General features: G+C 44.9%; 1 protein-coding gene across 1 annotated transcript; it reads left to right on the top strand.

Moving 5' to 3' along the window:
• Nucleotides 1-618: 618 nt before the first annotated feature.
• Nucleotides 619-19,526, top strand: PMM2 (phosphomannomutase 2). The gene is made up of 8 exons (XM_014074394.2): nucleotides 619-745; nucleotides 6,602-6,713; nucleotides 7,719-7,795; nucleotides 10,498-10,589; nucleotides 13,394-13,493; nucleotides 14,184-14,259; nucleotides 16,964-17,079; nucleotides 18,790-19,526. Exons 1-8 carry the CDS (start codon nucleotides 674-676, stop codon nucleotides 18,892-18,894), a joined length of 750 nt encoding a protein of 249 aa, XP_013929869.2. The 5' UTR covers nucleotides 619-673; the 3' UTR covers nucleotides 18,895-19,526.
• Nucleotides 19,527-19,794: the final 268 nt, after the last annotated feature.

Genomic DNA, 19,794 nt, shown 5'->3' with positions numbered 1-19,794 from the left:
AATTCTCCAGCCAGCTGTGAAGTCCACAATTTTTAAAGTTGCCAGGTTTGCAGACCCCTGCTCCAAAAGTTCAAGGCGTGTGGCTGGGAAGGTTTTTCCTTTTTTGGTAATAAAAAAAAATGCAAAAATGGAAGCTGTTCCATTTTTAATGCACGGGAGAATATCTGGAGGGTCTTCAGGGTCTTTCTGCTTTGATTCGGAATGAGCAAAAGCCCTTTCGAATTCAAGGGGCTGGATTTGCAGCCGCTCTTTTGAGTGAAACCCGTGTTTCGCAATCTCTATGTTCAAAGAGGGAGTGGAGAAGAGTGGAGGGAGTTTCAACAGGGGGATGGTAAGTCATGGTAAGTGGCTGGTGAATTCTAGCAGTCGAAGTCCACCCATCCTGAAGCTGCAGAGGGTGGAGAAACTCTGCCTTAACCGGGCTTAACAAATCCCCGCGGGCCACGTATCTTTCCCCCAGCACTCTTCGGCCCCGCATTGGGGCGGCAGCCGAATGACAACCGGAAGCGACGAGCGCCGCCGGTTCCTCCCATCCATACGCGCTCTTGGTAGGCCTCCGCCAGGATGCAGGAGAGGGGCGGGCATGCGTAGACGTCGCCTCGGCCCGGAGGCATGCTGGGTTCTGTAGTTTTTACCCCGCTCATCCCGTCCGAAGGAGCCGGCGAGCAGAGCCATGGAGGGCGAGGGCGGCGCGTCGGTTCTCTGCCTCTTCGACGTGGACGGCACCCTGACCGCGCCTCGGCAGGTGGGACTAGGGGAGATCGAGCAGAAGGGTGTCTCTGAGCATGGGCAGAGTACTTTGAGCCCAGGAGGAGAGGAGGGAGGAGGGCGGTGCAGGCAATTCCTTACAAGCCAGCAACACAGGTTTGCAAGGAATTCCTGGTCATTAGGTGGGGGCAGTTGCAGGTAGCAGTCCTCGACTTATGACCGCGATTGAGCCCAAAAATTATGTCGCTAAGTGAGAGGGTGGTTAAGAGATTTTACCCCATTTTACGACTTCTCTCGCCACAGTTGTTAAGTGAATCATTGCCATGGTTAAGTCACATTTAACTGGTTGTTAAGTGAGTCAGGCTTCCCCATTGAAGTTGCTTGTCAGAAGGTTGCAAAAGGGGATCACGGGATTCTAGGACACTGCAAACCGTCATAGCTATGAGTCAGTTGCCAAGCGTCGGAGTTTTGATCACCTGACCACTGGGATGCTGCAATGGTCGTAAAGTGTGAAAAATGGTCATAAGCCACTTTTTTTAGTGCTGTTGTAACTTTCACCAAACAAACCGTTATAAGTCGAGAACTATCTGTATTATTATTAGGGACGTGGTGGCTCAATGGGTAAGAAGCTGAGCTTGTCGATCAGAAAGGTCGGCAGTTGGGCAGTTCGAATCCCTAGTGCCGCGTAACGGAGTGAGCTCCCGTTACTTGTCCCAACTTCTGCCAATGTAGCACTTTGAAAGCATGTAAAAAATGCAAGTAGAAAAATAGGGACCACTTTGGTGGGAAGGTAACAGGGTTCCCTGCGCCTTTGGCGTTGAGTCATGCCTAAGGTGACCAGATTTTCAGATTGGTAAAGAGGGACACCACTGACCCGGGGGGGGGGGGGGGGGGGCTTGATTAAAAATTTTATATTTTGTCAAAAGGTCACCCCAGGACACTGAAATCAGCATAAATACGAATCTGTTGCCAAACAAAATTTTGATCATGTGACCATGAGGATGCTGCAACGGTCGCTAAGTGTGAAAAATGGTCACAACCATTGACTTATAAATAGACTAATGTTCTGAAAACCTGACCTAAATTACTATATATTTTAAATAGCTGTAAAGCTATGCTGAAAAAGTTATTCTCAAGGTATTGTGATAAATTCAATAAAAAGAAGGGAATTCTTCATGAACTTAAGGAGAAATGAGAGTATTGGATAGTAAATGGACAAATAAAATTACCAATCAAAGAGAATATTTGCACCTCAGGGTTGAAATGAGATGTTCTCTCCTACTCTTTCCTCTTCCTCTCTTCTCTCTCTTGTCTCTCTCATCCTCTTTCTCTTTGTCTCTCTTCTATTTCTCTCTCCTTCTTTTCCATTCTTCTGTCACTTTCTCTCTCCTTCTCCCTTCTCCTCTTTGTCTCTTTCTCTCAGTCTCTCTTCTCTTTCTCCTCCTTTTCCATTCTTCTATCACTTTTTCTCTCCTTCTCCCTTTTCTCTCCTCTGTCTCTTTCTCTCTCTCTCTTACCCTCTTTCTTTCTCTCTCTCTCCTTCTTTCCCACTCTTCTGTCACATTCTCTCTCCTTCTCTGTCTCTTTCTGTCTCTCTCCCCTCTTTTTTCTTCCTCTCTCCCACTCTTTTATCACTTTCTCTCTACCACCCAACCTGTCCCCATACTTATCTTCGACTGATCATGTTTGCAATAATTTACCTTTTCTAAATAGGTGCAGTTCCCTTACCAGATCCCTCGCTCAATCAAACACACACACACACACACACACACACACAAAACCATTTTTCTCCAAACTTTGGTCACAGCATGGTTTTGACTTCGGCTGGTGGGAACAGCTTTCCCCTTTCCCCGTCCAGTTTGGCAACAAGTCTAGCGGAGGGCTGTCCCCATCCCCGGGAACCGGGGTGGAGCGGGGATAGCGAGAAGGCAGGCCCGGTTCTTCTTGGCTTCTGCCTCTCCTAGCAGCATACAACAAACCCTGCGATCTCCGGTCTCTCTTAACTTAGATACGGAAACTAAGCCCGGCACCTGATACAGATGTCACAAGGGAAATGGCCAATAGGAACGGCTCATGGTCACAGATCAAAAGAGGAGATCGCGACGGAGAAAGAGCATCCATTAGCGCTGCCCTCCCTCCCTTCCCTACTTCTGCGCATCTCGAAACCACCGCGTAAACAGAAATTGCCTTGATGTTTTTCCCACGGACAATGAGCTCTCCCTCAGACCTTTTACGATACAGCCACGCACTGCCAGACTCCAAATAAGTTCTAACTAGGTTACCCAGCCCATGCGAGCCAGCAGCTGATGGGCAGGGGAACGAATGAGCGGCTCACTCGTTCCCCACTCATCCGCCCGCTCACACGCTACAGTAGCCAGCCCAGCGAGCTAGCAGCAGATGGGCAGGGGAATGAATGAGCGGCTCACTCGTTCCCCGCCCATCTGCCCGCTCACACGCTACAGTAGCCAGCCCAGCGAGCTAGCAGCTGATGGGCAGGGGAACAAATGAGCGGCTCACTCGTTCCCCGTCCATCCGCCAGCTCACATGCTACAGTAGCCAGCCCAGCGAGCTAGCAGCTGATGGGCAGGGGAACGAATGAGCGGCTCACTCGTTCCCCGCTCATCCGCCCGCTCACACGCTATAGTAGCCAGCCCAGCGAGCTAGCAGCAGATGGGCAGGGGAACGAATGAGCGGCTCACTCGTTCCCCGTCCATCCGCCAGCTCACACGCTACAGTAGCCAGCCCAGCGAGCTAGCAGCTGATGGGCGGGGGAACGAATGAGCGGCTCACTCGTTCCCCGCCCATCCGCCCGCTCATACGCTACAGTACCCAGCCCAGCGAGCTAGCAGCTGATGGGCGGGGGAGGGCGGCGGCTCGCGCAGAGAACAGCTCGGTTCCAGAGCGTCTGCCACCCGTGGCGGTGCAGCACAGGGGCTGGCTGTGACGCGAGGAGATGAAATGAACTCCGCAAACGGGGAGAAGGAGGAGAGGAGGCCTGTCTCCTCCCCATAGCGCCTCCTGATTCCCACTGGTACCAATCTATAACATGATTACTCACCAGTGAGTAAGCGCAGCTGCAACCAAAAGACGAAATGAAATGGAGACTCGCGCAGGCGTGCTAAGCTAAGTGGACTCCAGCCAATCAGTGAACTGGTTGGGATGGAAAATTTTCAGCATGCCGCGTGCTGAAAATTTTCCATCCCAGCCAGCTCACTGATTGGCTGGAGTCCAGGCCAATCCAATCAATGAGCGGCAGGCTGGGCTGGCTTAAATTTGTAGTATAGAACGGAATGATGAGCCAGCCCAGCGAGCTAGCAGCTGATGGGCGGGGGAGCGAGGGAGCTGTGAGCGCCAAAAAAAGTGTGTGTTTTTAAGAACCGTGCGGGACGTGGGAAAATTTATGAAAAGGCGTGGCTGTCCCGCCAAAAGCGGGACGTCTGGTCATCCTAGTCATGCCGGCCATAGGACCACGGAGACATCTTTGGACAGCGCTGGCTCTTGGGCTTTGAAAGGGAGATGAGCACCGCCCCCTAGAGTCAGGAATGACAAGTACATATGTGTGAGGGGAACCTGTATTATTATTAATTACTCTCTGATTAATAGCGGAAAGCTCTCTGCTGACCAGGTTTTTAATGCATCACACAGTATTCTGTCATATCTAGGAGTGCTGCTCTTCTTCAGGTTTTAATCTTTATTAAAGTTTTATTACATTTTTGCACTTAATTGTTGATACTCTGGCTATAATGAGAAGGGAGTAAACCTGAATGGGAATGAATAGACAGCGTCATCAGTCATGGCAGCATTAGAAGGAGCAGCCTCACTTCTTGTTCAACTCTTGATGGTTTCTTGCTTTGAGCTTATCCAAACTTAAGTGTGAGTTTGAACTTCAAACCCACATTTGGGGGCCATTTGATCCCTAGCACCTTGGTTTTTATAGGCAGTTCTGATTTCTTACTCCTTATCTTACTTTCATCACAGATCAAGATCAGGTTTTCAAAAGAAATGGATGATAAAGGCCATAATTAGAGTGCACTAAAAATGTAGTGATAGCAAAACTCTCTCTAATTCAAGACCACTTCCTGCTTTGATGAACTAGACATTTTATTTCCTTATAGCAATGACAGAAAAGGACATTTCTCCATTTTATTTCTTCACCTGCAGTTATGCTGTTAAATAGTCTGTAAAGATTTGATTAATTGATTCCCTTTCTTGCAATGTGTTGCAAAGATTAGTGAAACAAGGTGTGTGAAGTAAAGTTCTTCAGATTAAGCCCTGTTTTTACTAGTAAAATGCTTCACCTACTGAGGCCTTTATAATAATAATGCCTGGCACACTAAGTGTCTTCTATTAATAATAACAATAATTTGATACTCATTGAATGAAAAAATACAACTTCAAAAATTGTAATTTTTACTACAAAGGGGGAAAAGAATAAGAAATGTATTATTATACTACTATTTGTATTGAAGCACTTAACTTTTCATTCATTTCTAAAGTCATCCTTTACTCTGGCATCCTCTGGCATCCTAACATACCTCACTAAGATCAAGTCTATTATAATGTTTCAAATAAATCTATTTCAGTTAAGAATGAAAGCAATCTAGAAAAACCTCTGACTTTGTAGGTACTCCATCATTGGAGGCTTTTAAGAAGAGACTGGACAGCAAATTGTCTGAAATAGTTTAGAGTCTCCTGCTTGAGCAGGGGGGTTGGACTAGGTAACCTCCAAGGTCCCTTCCAACTCTATTATTCTGCTAAGGGTTTGAAAATTGGGCTTAAGGCTCTCATTCAACCCCATTGGATGACTTCATGGCCTCCCCTCCTAATTCATAGGACCATTTTCAGAACAAGACAGAAAGAAACCAACATTATGAATGAGTAACGTGGAAATAATTGTTCTGACCGAGACTTCCCAAGAGCATGAAGCAAACTCCTTGTCCCGACAAAAACCCCTTTTATTCATTGACTGTGAATTCTGCTCATTCACATCTGGCAAAGTGTTTCAAAGGAGGATTTACAGTCACAGACCTTATCTGGCTTGGAGAGCTGCCAGGCCAATATCTGCAGAACTTGGCAAGGAGTCTCGGAGAGTCACGAACCAATTAAATGAACTAATTGTCTCCTGCACTCCCCTTTCGCTCCTCTTTTATTTCCACTGGGTTGGGCAGTTCATCATCCACCTGTGGCCCTACTCCCAAGTCGACCCCTGTTCTTTAGCTGTTCTCTTCGTCTGGCAACTGCGCACGCGCACACTGGGAACAGGCTCCAGCTGCTTTTCTGCCTCACTGATGTCTGACTCTGAGGCAGCTAACTGTCAGACGGCTCTGGCCCCCTCTCTGCCTCCGACACAGAACTCTCATCAGAGCTTCCCCAGACTCCAGGACTGGCCCAGGTCCCTCCCCAACCTCCTCACTGTCTGAAACTGTTGCCAGCTCTGCTGGCCGCTGGTGAGCCACAATAATAACAGATCTAACCGCTTAACAGAGTTGGAAGGGGCCTTATAGGTCATCTAGTCCAACCCCCCACTCAAGCAGGAGACCCTACACCATTTCTGACAAATGGTGGTCCAGTCTCTTCTTGAAAGCCTCCAGTTCTGAAGCTTCCACAACTTCCGAAGGCAACTTCTGTTCCATGCATTGATTGTTCCCACTGTCAGAAAATTCCTCCTTATTTCCAGGTTGAATCTCTCCTTGGTCAGTTTCCATCCATTATTCTAATGGTTTATGGTTTTATGGTTTTATTATTTATAGGCTGCCCTTTTCCCTGAGGGGACTCAGGGCGGCTTACAATATATAGGGAGGGGATGGGGTCCATCAAGAGAGTTAGTGAATATTGCTGGAATCCCTGCTTGATCTGAGTGACACACCAATTTCTCTTTTCTCACCCGATCCAGAAAATCACCCCCGAGATGGCAGATTTCCTCCAGGCTTTGCGGCAGAAGGTGAAACTTGGCGTGGTGGGTGGCTCAGACTTTGAAAAGATCCAAGAGCAACTGGGGGAAGACGGTAAGAAAAAGGTGAAGTGTGGGAGGCTGAGCCAGGAGTGGCAAAGTTGACTGAGTCGCCATTAGGGGTTGGGCTGCTGTCCTCACCCTCTTTATCGCATTCACTTCCGATGTCGGCTTGCAAAAATATCATTTATCGCATTCACTAAGCAAACAAGAGAAGGTGCCATGCGGCCACAAAGTGTGGTTCCACGTGGAACTGCCATAAATTGAATGAAAAGTCCGTTTTCAGGTTGGGAAAATCATGTGACTTGAAATCCAGGCGGGAAATCTCTCCATAGCTCTCCAGCTCTCTGGCTAACTGGCGTCTGTGAATTTAGAGAGAATATATTTTTGAGAAATAAACCTTGGGCGAAAACAGCAGAGCTGCTGATTAGATAAACAGCTTTTGTGTTTCACTCAGTCACACTTTGGGGGGTCATTATTATTTAACGGTAACTTGATTATAGCTTACAACCAGGCAGGAGAAGAAATTGACTCTATCAGCACAGTACAGAGACTTAAAATTGGTATTGGAAGAATAAGGGGTGGTTTGAATTTTTCATGCCAAAAATTGTTTTTCAGAAGTGGTTTTCAGCTTTTCAAAAAGAAGAGTTAAAAATAGCATGCCATTAATAAAGATCTTCCAAAGAGTAGGTGGCACCCACCCTGCCAGCTTCGTATTGGGGCCCAGAGGGATTTTTGTACAGTAAATAAACACAATGTTAGAAACCGTCACTTTGCTTTGTAACACACCAGTTCTCGGTGTAATATTTTGGCATCAAGAGATTGTCAGTTATTCTTGGGCATGTTTACTGCACAACATTATATGCAATTGAATGCCATTCATTTATCCAATTGCTTTGAGGTGGTTGTACAGACTTTTAAAAAAAATTAAGTGCTTTATGATTTCAGAAGAGGGAATGGGAAAGAAGTTTTTTTTCTGTTAATTTCATAGAAATGTTCTCTGATCAAAATAATACAAATTAAAGCTGCTTTTGTTTCTTCTTCCTTTTTTGGAGGGTAGTGGTTGGAAAATACGACTATGTTTTCCCAGAAAATGGTCTGGTGTCATACAAAGATGGAGAACTTATTGGGAAACAGGTAAGCTTGTAAGTTAGGATTAAGTGACATATCTTGTAACGTCTGATAAGGTAAAGGTTCCCCTCGCACATATGTGCTAATCGTTCCTGACTCTAGGGGGCGGTGCTCATCTCCGTTTCAAAGCCAAAGAGCCAGCGCTGTCCAAAGACGTCTCCGTGGTCATGTGGCCGGCATGACTAAATGCCCAAGGCGCACAGAACATTGTTACCTTCCTGCCAAAGGTGGTTCCTATTTTTCTACTTGCATTTTTATTTGCTTTCGAACTGCTAGGTTGGCAGAAGCTTTCTGATCGACAAGCTCAGCTTCTTAGCCACTGAGCCACCACATCCCTCTGATATAGTGATATTAATGCAGGATTAGACCTTAAGCAGGGCTCCCCAATCTTTTTTCTTCCTTACCCAAAAGCACTTAGAGGAAGTCTTGCAGAACGCTAAAGACTAGTCGTAAAACCCTTCTTAGCTTCAGTTGCTAAATGAGTGGTCGTAACTCATGAGGATGACCTATATTATAAGAACTGCGATGTGCGGTGCAGTTAAAAAGAAAAGAGAGCTCAAATGAACATTTTGTTTTGTACAGGTAGCCCTCAAACCAGAACAGTTCATTTCGTCACCTTTTGACGTTATGACGACAAAGTGGAAACAGTGATGTAATGACCATGGGGCATCTCCATGGTCACATATCACAATTCAGATGCTTGACAACCGATTCATATTTATGACGGTTGCAGTGTCCCTGGATCATGTGATCCCCTTTTGCGACCCGCTGACAAGCAAGGCCAATGAGGGAGCGACATTTATTTAACAACCGTGTTACTAAAATAACCATTGCAAGAGTCACTTAACAACTGTGGCAAGAAAGGTCGTAAAACGGAGCAAAGCTGACTTAACAAATGTCTCACTTAGCCGCAGAAATTTTGGGCTCAGTTATGGTCATAAGAGATTACCTATAGCTTCTCACAATCTTTAACATATTCACTTAAAAAGGGGGGGATTTAAATGGAAATGGGCAGCTGATAAATTGGACAACTAAATAAGTAAATAAAATACTTTGGGTTTAAAGAGCTCCACCCACAATGGGGCTCCTCTGAATGTACAAGGCAAGGGGTGATTCTGGCCTCAGAATAGTGTCTTTTGGAAATATTGCATATTTCCAACTGCTCCACAGAAATGCCTCTTCAATCAGGGCGGAATTAACCTATGGAATTGCTGGACCAGAGATATGAGAATGGCTCAAGTATAAGGTGGATTTATAGGTGGCTCAGTGGCTAAGATGCTGACTTTGTCGATCAGAAGGTCAGCAGTTCAGTGGTTCGAATCCCTAGTGCCTTGTAATGGAATGAGCTCCCGTTACTTGTCCCAGCTTCTGTGCCAGCCTAGCAGTTTGAAAGCATGTAAAAATGCAAGTAGAATAATAGTAACCCCCTTCGGTGGGAAGATAACAGTGCCCTTCAGCATTGAGTCATGCCGGCCACATGACCACAGAGATGTCTTCGGACAGCGCTGGCTCTTTGGCTTTGAAATGGAGATGAGCACTGCCCCCTAGAGTCAGGAATGACTAGCATATATGTGCGAGGGGAATCTTACCTTTATCTTATAGGTGGATTTAAAATCATGTCCCAGAGGCTGAGTGGCTATTTATTGGGAACTTGGAGGAAAAAGAATGTCCATTTGATTTGCCAACACATTCTGTTCCTCCATCAGTTCTTCCCTCCAGAAGGTCCATCCTTGGTCTTTTCTGGGCTTCACAGGAGTTCCTTGGGTTGCCCCTTAGGTTGATTTAACATAATCTAATTTATGATAATTAGGTCAAGGCTATTTGACACACTGTGTGTCTGATTTGATGTATTGGACTCCCCCATTTGTCACTTAATTTGGCAACAATGGTGAATGGTAAAGATATACTATTCTTTTGCAAAAAAGAAAAGATGTTTAGCTGTGATAGCAATAGACTTTAGACTTATATGCCACTTCACAGTGCTTTACAGCCCTCTCTAAGTGATTTGCAGAGTCAGCCTCTTGCCCCCAACAATCTGGGTCCTCATTTTATTGACCTCAGAAGGATGGAAGGCTGAGTCAATCTTGAGCTGGAAAGGATTGGACTGCTGGCAGCAGAATCAGCCTGCAATACTGCATTCTCAACACTAAAAAGGAAGGAAGGAAGGAAGGAAGGAAGGAAGGAAGGAAGGAAGGAAGGAAGGAAGGAAGGAAGGAAGGAAGGAAAAATAAATAGGAATGGCCCCTAGACTTATATACCTCTTCACAGTGCTTTTACAGCCCTCTCTACACGGTTTACAGATCAGCATTTCGCCCCCAACAATCTGGGTCCCATTTTACCCACCTCGGAAGGCTGGAAGGCTGAGTCAGCCTTGAGCCTGGTGAGATTTGAACTGCTAAATTGCAGTCAGCCGGCAGTCAGCCGAAATAGCCTGCAGGACTGCACTCTAACCACTGGGTCACTGCAGCTCTTGATGAGACCTTTGGCTAAATCATGGCTGCTGGACCCATGTAAAAATGCCCCTGTGAGAACCCTGCCTATCTGATCCCAACCTGGTCAGTAAGAATCCCCCAAGTTCAGGAAAGAACCGTCCTCCGAGTTTTGAGAATGTAGGACCCAGAAAGTATTTTGCTGGGATCTGACTTCTTGAAAGTTGCTTGTGGAGGTTTGGGACTCTGTTGTGATTCTTCTTTGTGTCTCCTGGGCAGAGCATCCAAGACCATCTGGGGGAAGACCTGCTCCAGGATTTGATCAACTACTGCCTGAGCTACATTGCAAAAATTAAGCTCCCCAGGAAAAGGTAGGTGCCTAAGTGCTTTCCAAGTAGTCCTCAGCTTATGACTGGTCACTTAGTGATAATTTAGAGTTACGACTGACCTCCTCAGCGGTATATACGTACGGATTGATTCAAAGTTACAACAGCCACATACTCCTTCCCGTGGTCATATGGCCGCATTTTGGGCAACTTGGCAAACAGCCTGCATTTTAAAAATTAAATTTAAAAGTTTTAATTTGTCAAATGAAAATTACAAATTCAAACAAGCAAAATGGAAAAACATTAAAAATGTGACAGGATGGTAGGCAAGTCAGTGCACTTCCGTAATGGGTTGCCCCCCTTTAGGGACTTCTTAAATATGGGGTGAGGTCCACCGAAGTTAAGTAGAATTAAAATGGTGAAAGTTAGAAGCTGAAACATTGGGAGAGATATTCCAGATTTTGACAACTCTGTCACAAAACTCTATGTCAGACGTGCCTCATTCAGTATCCAAGAAAGAAAACACCCAACTCCCTTTAATTAGAGAATAAGGTACTTTTACTGGACATGAAATGAAAACAGTTAAAGTGAAGGAAGATCTGAAGCAAAAAAGCACGAAAGTGTACATATCAAACGTTTGCCCAAATTACTCCCTCCAGTTACCTCAACCCAATGTCCAATCGGCAACTCCCAAAGGTGTCATCTGGGGCGCATCTTCCAAGTGGCTTCATTCAGCTGGTATGCAGACGGTTGACTTTGACAAGCCCAAACACCAGCCATCAGCAGGCGCAGAAGATGGTGAAAAGAACTCCCTTCCTGATAACTCCTCCAGTACCTAGTAATTCCCGTCCAATATCACGAGCCCCCACCCTCCCCATTACTATGGCAGCCGATAGCAAGCAAGCAAAGTAGAGGCTGACACTTTTAATTTTTTGCAGTCAAGTTTAAAGAGGTTATCATTAAGTTTAAAGCAGTTATTTGCACACGTTGCATTGCGATTAAAATTTAAAAAAGTCATTTACAGATAAAATGTTACAATATACAGTGATTTGCAGCATCCCATGACCATATTATGGCATCTTACAATGTTTTTGCTGAAAATTGACATTGTTCTGACCGAGGCTTCCCAAAAGCATGAAGCCAACTCCTCGTCCCGATAAAACCTCTTTTATTTAGTTTAAAGTGAATTCCTCTCCAGAATTCCTCTCCGGCCAACAGTCTTTCATGACATTTCATAACTACAGACCTTTATCAGGCTTGGAGAGCTTCCAGGCCGATATCTTCCAAATGCCAAGCTGTAGCAGCAATTACTTGGCAAGAAGTCAGGAACAGATCTTCACCCTAATGAACTGAACTAATTGTCTCCTGCAAACTCCACTAAGGTCAGGCATGCCTCCTTCGGTATCCAAGAAAGAAAAACCTCAACTCCATTTGAAGAGAGATAAAGGAGGCTGACAACTCCCCTTTCACTCCTCTTTTATTTCCTCTGGGAGGGACCATTCACCGTCCACCTGTGGCCTTCCTCCCAAGTCGACCCCTGTTCTTTAGCTGTTCCCTTCATCTTTCAACTCTGTGCATGCGCACACTGGGAACAGGCTCCAGCTGTTCATCTGCCCCACTGATGTCTGACTCTAAAGGCAGCTGGTAACTGTCAGACAGCCCTGCCCCCCCCCCCTCTGCCTCTGACACAGAGCCCTCATCTGAGCCTTCCCCAGACTCCAGGACTGGCCCAGGTTCCTCCCCAACTTCCTCACTGTCTGAATCTGTTGCCAGATCTGATGGCTACTGGTGGGCCACAACAGACATTTAGTTCTGGTTTTCAGCAAAACCAGCCCAAAATAAACAATGGATTTGCCTAACAACCACAGCATTTGCTTTACAAGTGTGGTAGTCGCTTAACGACCACTGCAGAAAAGATCATAAAATAAGGCCCTAGCTCAAAGTCCCAAGGACATATTTCCAACAGCCACAGAAAATTTGGGCCAGTACCTCTCTCAGCCTAACTTACATCACAGGGTTGTTGTTGTGGAGAAAATAGGAAGAAGGAGAAAGGAAAAAAAGTGTGTGGTCGATGCCTTCAGTTATTTTTAAAAATAATAAAGGCAGGAAGAAGTCATTTATCCTTGCTGTCCCCTCGCCCAATGGCAGTGGTTGGGGCAAACCGGTATTGATGCCTTATGGGTGGGGTGGGGGCAGTGCTATGCCATCCTATTTAGCCATGTTTTCTAAGCTGCGTGCATGTGCAAAGTGCATGCGCAGAGACCGCACGCATGTGTGGAAGGTGCATGAGCAAAGCGAGCATGCCCGCATGCTCACAGTTTCGGTGCGTGGCGAACCGGTGGTAAAATTATGTGGAACCCACTGTCAGCCTCCACTTTGCTTGCTTGCTATTGGCTACCATAGTAACGGGGAGGGTGGGGGCTAATGGTATTTGGGAAGGGAATTACTAGGTACTGGAGGAGATATAGTTAAGGAGGTTTGTTTTCACCATCTTCTGCGCATGCTGATGATGGCTCATGTTTGGACTTGGTCAAGGTCAACTGTCTCTGCATACCAACTGAATGAGGCCACTTGAAGATGCGCCCCACATGACACCTTTGGGAGCTGGAGATTGAACATTGGGTTGGGGTAACTGGGGGGAGGGATTTGGGCAAACGTTTGATATGTACAAGTTGGCTTTTTTTGGCTTCAGATCTTGCTTCACTTTTGCTGTTTTCATTTCAGGTCCAGGCAAAGTTTTTCTTTCTTGGATACTGAATGAGGCATGCCTGGCACCCACCTCTGCCCAGTGGGCTTGGTTTATTCTGCTCTCCAATTATATATAAATGTGGTTTTATTTCTTTTTCCAGGGGAACTTTCATTGAATTCCGAAATGGGATGCTGAATGTTTCCCCCGTTGGCAGGAGCTGCAGCCAAGAGGAACGGATGGAGTTTTTTGAGCTCGACAAGGCAGGTGAAGGGGTAACTTTCGTCCTTCTTAGGAGTGTTTCAGGGGAGGGGAGGCAGGAAGTCAGCCAGGGCTAGACTTCAATATACCGCAGGTGAGCAATTCTTGGATCCAGGTAATCCTTGAATTATAACCGTAACGGGATCTGCCCATCACGGTTGGAACTTGTGATGGTTGTAAAGCAGGTTGGTGACTGGCCCATTTTTCGACATTTTGTGGCAGTCATTAAGTGAATCCACCGTTGAGAAAATGCTGCAGTTTTTAAGAGAACCAGTGGTTTATTATGGGTGCAGTTTTACTGAAAACAGAAGTTGGAAAAAACCTTGTAAAATGTCATCACATGATTGCCAAACACCTGAAGTTCTGACTTTAAAAAATGTTTTTACCCCTTTAAGGAAGAGTTCTTGCATATTTCCATCCGGGTTCCATCTCCTTAGCTCTCTGCAATGACATAGACAAGTAGTCTTGGTGTCAATTGTTTTGTGATTGTGGCACCAGGCTATTGAAAAAAAAATGTCTTTTTCCCCAAAACCAGGGCTGTCCAAACTTGGGAACTTTAAGACTTGTGGACTTCAACTCCCAGAATTCCCCAGCCATTCTGGGAGTTGAAATCCACAAGTCTTAAAGTTCCCAAGTTTGGACATTCCTGCCCTAAACTGACAGATTTTCTTTTTTTATTATTTCTTGAACAGAGGGAACATATCCGGGACAGATTTGTTGCTGATTTACAACATGACTTTGCAGGGAAAGGCCTTACATTTTCCATAGGTATGACTTTTTAAGAATGGAAATAGCTGCATTCAGAAAGTATCCTGATTGTCGGATTATCCAGAAAAATAACATTACGGGAGGACCTTCTTCTGTTCTATGCTAGCCTAGTTGACAGTTTGTTTCCAGAGGAAAAAGTTCCATTGGGATGTCCCAACCAGTGTGATGAGCACTTCATACTGCCCCTCTCTGCAAAGCTTTTGCTGGTTTTCTCCAATTTGCTCCTGATGGGATTTAAAACCCATTTCAGGTAGAGGTCACCAAGTTGCATAAAACTAGGTTGACTTGGCAGTGCAGGGAGCCCTCAAATTACAAAGGAAATTGGGTCCAAAATTTCCATTGCTAAACAATGTGGTCGGAAAGGATAATGTCACATCACCATGTTTGTTTAGCAACGGTAAATCCAGCAGTTCACCCTAACCCCAACCCTTGAACAATATGTAGCTCAAAACAGAACAGCCGAGTTTCAAACATCCGTTGAATTTAGCTCAGGAAGCACTAGACAACATGCATTAAAGCAGCACATTTAAAACAATGTCCTGGAATAAGATGGGACATTAGTATATTCATAATAATAGACAAACTCGGGGCATTTCCCCATTGGGCCTTCCCTGCTGAAGCTCCAGCTTCAAGGGAGGAAATCTCTCTCTCTCTCTCACACACACACACACATACACATTGCTAGCCTTCCAGATGGGCCTTTTTAGAGCTGAAAAGTTTACGTACGATGGTGAAGCTACAGCATGCCATTTGTTCAGATTTACTGTGGGAGTGCAGTGGCTCCCCAGAATCCCCAGCTCTCCAGAGAGACATGAACCCAGAACTATATATGAATCTATATATCCTTGGCTTATGACGACAATTGGGACCAGAATTTCCACTGCTAAGCAAAGCGACTGTTAAGTGAGCTGCACCCAATTTTACAACTGCAAATCACTGCAGTTGTTAGCAATTAAGTGAACCATCAGTCCTTAAGCAATACATTAACTTTGCTTGTGGGAAGCTGGCTGGGAAGGTCACAAGTGATGATCACATCAGCCCAGGACACTGCAGCCATCTGTTGTGGCCTGTGGGCTGCCGGCCCCTCCCGCAGCTGAATTAGAGGAGGAGGAGGAGGAGGAAGAGGAGGTGGTGTGGGAGTCAGGGTCAGCATCAAGGCAACCTGAGAGCTCCGAGGGGGAAGAAGGAATGGAGCTGTCAGAGAGAGAGAGAGAGTCAACAGCCCTCCAATCTGGAGGTGGCTGATGAAGAAGGGGAAGAACAGCTGTGTCCAGTGCCTGACACGTGGATGTGCAGAAGGCAGTGGAAAGGAGAGCAGTGGAAATCTATGGGCTGGTCCTTGGGATGGAAGAGCCACTGCTGGATCAAAGGCAGGGGGCGGAGATGAGTAGATGTGGCAGACAACTATTCATCTCCTTGCCGGACAGACTTGTTAACCTGCTGTGAGAGAGAAACTATAGTGTGTGTGTGTGTTGTATTTGTGCTGATAACAAAGGCAACAGTAAAAATATTGGGTTTCTGTCTGGATGGTCTCTTGTGACGAGCCGATGGACAGAGAATGGAAGCAGTGAACTTCCTCCCATATTTGGGCATACCAGGGGTTGTGACACTAAATACATACCTATTTACCTGGCTCAGCTGATAAAGGAGGAGAACCTTGTGGCTTAGTGGCTAACACAACTGCCTAATATTTAATACAGCACAGGTTCAAATCCCAGTAAGGGTATGGCTAGCTGATGAGAGCTAAATAGCTTGAAATAGATCTATACTAGTCTCCCTTTATTTATTTATCAGCACAAATACTATATATATATATATATATATATATATATATATATATATATATATATATATATATATATATATATATATATATATATATATATATATATATATATATATATATATATATATAAAGTTTTTATTTTTTTCATTTTCATAACGTATAATCACATGTATACTATTACACAACCAACATCATATTATATTGTTGAATATTTACATCAATTCATCTTACCATCAAAAAAACTATTATTGGCTCTTTTGCTCTCCATACACCGTATTTGTACCTTATCCATCACTTTCTTCTCCCTCTCTCTCTCCTCCCCCTTCCTACCTCCTTTCTTCCCTCTGTCGTCCTTCTCTTCTCTACTTCCCCTTCCTCTCTCCTTCTCTTCAGAGAGAGAGAAACTTTTTGCTGGGGCTGCTGGGGCTCTTAATAAAGAAACCATTGATTTAACTACAAAGGGTTTGTCGTTTTTGGAGAGCTGGGTCAGAACATCATATAAATACATGCCAGTTGCCAATTTTGGTCAACTGACTGTGGAGAGAGTTGCAATGATCATAAGTATAAGGACCAGTCATAAGTCACTTTTTTCAGTGCTGTTGTAACTTCAAATGGTCACTAAACAAATTATTATAAGTTGAGGATTACCTATCTACAGCAGCTTCAGAACTGCTGTCCACATGAGGGTTTCTTCTTGGAGTTTTGGAAATCCTTAAATTTCCCCCATTAGAGCTAGCATTGCCCTATTGGAGAGACATTTGAACGAGGGATGTCTCCCTCTCTGGCCAGGACTGAACACTTAGATTCATCCATGGTCCCTGCGTTCTGTGTCTTTGAATGTTTGTTCCATTCGAAGCTCCCCTTTGCTCCAATCAGCTCCGTCACTTCTGTTTCTCATCCTCTCTTTGATCTCTGCAGGAGGCCAGATCAGCTTTGACGTCTTCCCCAACGGTTGGGACAAACGGTACTGCTTGGGAATTGTTGCCCAGGACAACTTCGAAAAGATCTATTTCTTTGGAGATAAGACCATGCCGGTGAGTAGGTGGCCAGAAGAAGCTGGTCAGATCCAGCTACTACTTTGAGACAGGTCTGTGGAGATTCTCCATCCTCCAAGTCATGGTTGTCCCCAAAAAGGTGCTTTTTATTCAGAAGGCAACTGGACTTTCTGGGTTTTTTCTTTTGAAGACGTTTCCCTTCACATCCAACAAGCTTCTTCAGTTCTTACTGGATGGTGGGGAAGGGAAGGATTTGTACTCCTTGCAGACAGCTGGTCATTTGCATCCTTTTAGAGGGTGGTTGAAGTATTTGGAGGTACTTTGTCTGTGTCCTCACCTGAATAGGACTCCTGGTTCCTGTAGTCTGCCATTTTTTCCCCTCTGGAAATCCATTCCCACTCCCACACCATTCCAAGGATCTTCATCCCAAATTGTACAGCTAAATGTCTGTAGAGATTCTCAGTCATCCAGGTCCTGCTTGTCCCAAAGGTGCTTTTTTCAGGAGGCAACTGGACGTCCTTGTTTTTTTTTTTTTTAAGGCATTTTGCTTCTCATCCAAGAAGCTTCTTCAGCTCTGACAGGAAGGATAGTGGGGAAGGAATCTGCAAGGAATAGAAATCCTTCCATTCCCCACCATCCTGTCAGAGCTGAAGAAGCCTCTTGAATGAGAAGTCCTTGACTTACAACTGACTCCAAAATTTATGTTATTAAGCAAGATAGTTGTTGGGTGACTTTTGCCCCCATTTTGCAAACTTTCTTGCCACAATTGTTAAGTGAATCATTGCAGTTGTTAAGTTAGTAACAAGGGTCCTTAAGTGATTCTGGCTTCCCCATTGACTTGCTTGTTAGAAGTTCATACGGTATGACCCCAGGACACTGCATACCAAACATCAAAAACTGTAATTACAACTACTTCCTGATTTTGTAAGTCTTTAAAAAGAAAAATTAACCTTTCAACATTAACCAAGCTAGTTCATGATTTTTTTTTCCAAACGGAGAGATAATGTGACATTTTTTTAAATTAACCAAACATATAAAATTCTCAAAAATGGCAAAAAAACCCATATCTGAAGATCAATCCTTTATATTTGGAATTACAGTATTTTCCCATCTCTTAAAGATTATTCTTTTTGCAATTGTTAGATTATGAAAAATGCATCTTTATTGTGAACATGTTAAATTCAAGCAGTCCTCGACTTATGACCTCAGTTGAGCCCAAAATGTATGTTGTTAAGTGACAGTTGTTCAATGAAAGTTGCTAACTTTACGACTTTTCTTGTCATAGTTAAGTGAATCATCGCTGTTATCCAGTTAATAACAATTGTTACCTGAATCCTGCTTCCCCATTGACTTCGCTGGTCAGAAGGTTGCACTAGAGGATCATGTGACCCCAGGACACTGCAACTGTCATAAATATGAGTCAGCTGTCAAGTGTCCAAATTTTGATCATGTGGCTACGGGGATGTTACAATGGTCATTAAAAAAATGTCATGTCACTTTTTTCAGCACTGTTGTAACTTTAGACGGTCATTAAAACTAAGGTTGTAAGTTGAGGACTGTCTGTATAAGGAAGGCTTCTTCCCTCTCGAACATAGTTGCTGAAAATCAGAAGATCATTTTTAGCAATGATAATTTTTGAGCTCCTTGTTCAAGGATGGCAAAGAGGTGCGTTTGCTGAGCAAAGTGGCCGAGAGACTTCCTTCTTCTTTCATTCCCTGGGATCGATTTCTTCTTTGGTTTCCTTTGCAGGGTGGAAACGACTACGAAATTTACACGGACCCCAGAACCATTGGGCACAACGTCTCTTCACCGGAGCGAACGAGAGAGATATGCGAAGCCTTGTTTTTCAAATAGATTGCGGGCTGCTTTTGCACCGAAGGGACGTACTGGGTTCAGGACCATGACTGGAAACCAGATCCTGGAAATCGGGGGAAAGGGTTAGGATAGCGTCCGAACTGTAGGGGGGGGAGGAGGGAGGGAAGGAGCTCCAATTATCCCATCCGTCCGCTCGGCTGTTCTGAGCTCACATATTGCACTGTGCTATGCTTCCTTCCCACCTGTTTAAGGAAGGAACAGCATAAGAGCCGGGATGGCGCAGTGGTTAGAGTGCAGTACTGCAGGCTATTTATGCTGACTGCAATTTAGCAGTTCAAATTTCATCAGGCTCAAGGTTGACTCAGCTTTCTGTCCTTCCCTGGTGGGTAAAATGAGGACCCAGATTGTTGGAGGGGGGGGCAAGAGGCAGACTCTCTAAACTGCTTAGAGGGGGCTGAAAAGCACTGTGAAGTGGTATAGAATTCTAAGTGCTATTACCCTTCCATCCATCCATCCATCATGCGCAGTGGTTAGAATGCAGTATGAAAAATGATTATATTTCTATTTTTAATTTTTAATTCCCTTGTTTGTCTGTAAGCCGCCCAGAGTCCCCTGGGAGTGGGCGGCATACAAATACCAATAAACTGGAAACTGGAAGTATTTCAAGCTAACTCTGCCGACTGCCAGCAGTTCGATCCTGAGCGGCTCAAGGTTGACTCAGCCTTCCCTCCTTCCAAGGTGGGTAAAATGAGGATCCAGATTGTTGTGGGCAAGAGGCTGACTCTATAAACTGCTTAGAGAGGGCTGTAAGGCATTGTGAAGCGGTACAGAAGCCTGTGCTATTGCTATTTATCTCTCTATCATCTCTCAATCTAGCATTCCTCTATCTGTCTACCTCTCTCTGTCTCACACCATGGTAGTTCAGTGATTAGAATGCAG

The sequence above is a fragment of the Thamnophis sirtalis genome, unplaced genomic scaffold, assembly GCF_051295495.1.
Source record: "Thamnophis sirtalis isolate CommonGarterSnake01/CBP01778 unplaced genomic scaffold, rThaSir2_p1.2 scaffold_14, whole genome shotgun sequence".
In the NCBI taxonomy this organism is placed as follows: Eukaryota; Metazoa; Chordata; class Lepidosauria; order Squamata; family Natricidae; genus Thamnophis; species Thamnophis sirtalis.
This window is presented reverse-complemented; position numbering and strand designations above follow the sequence as displayed.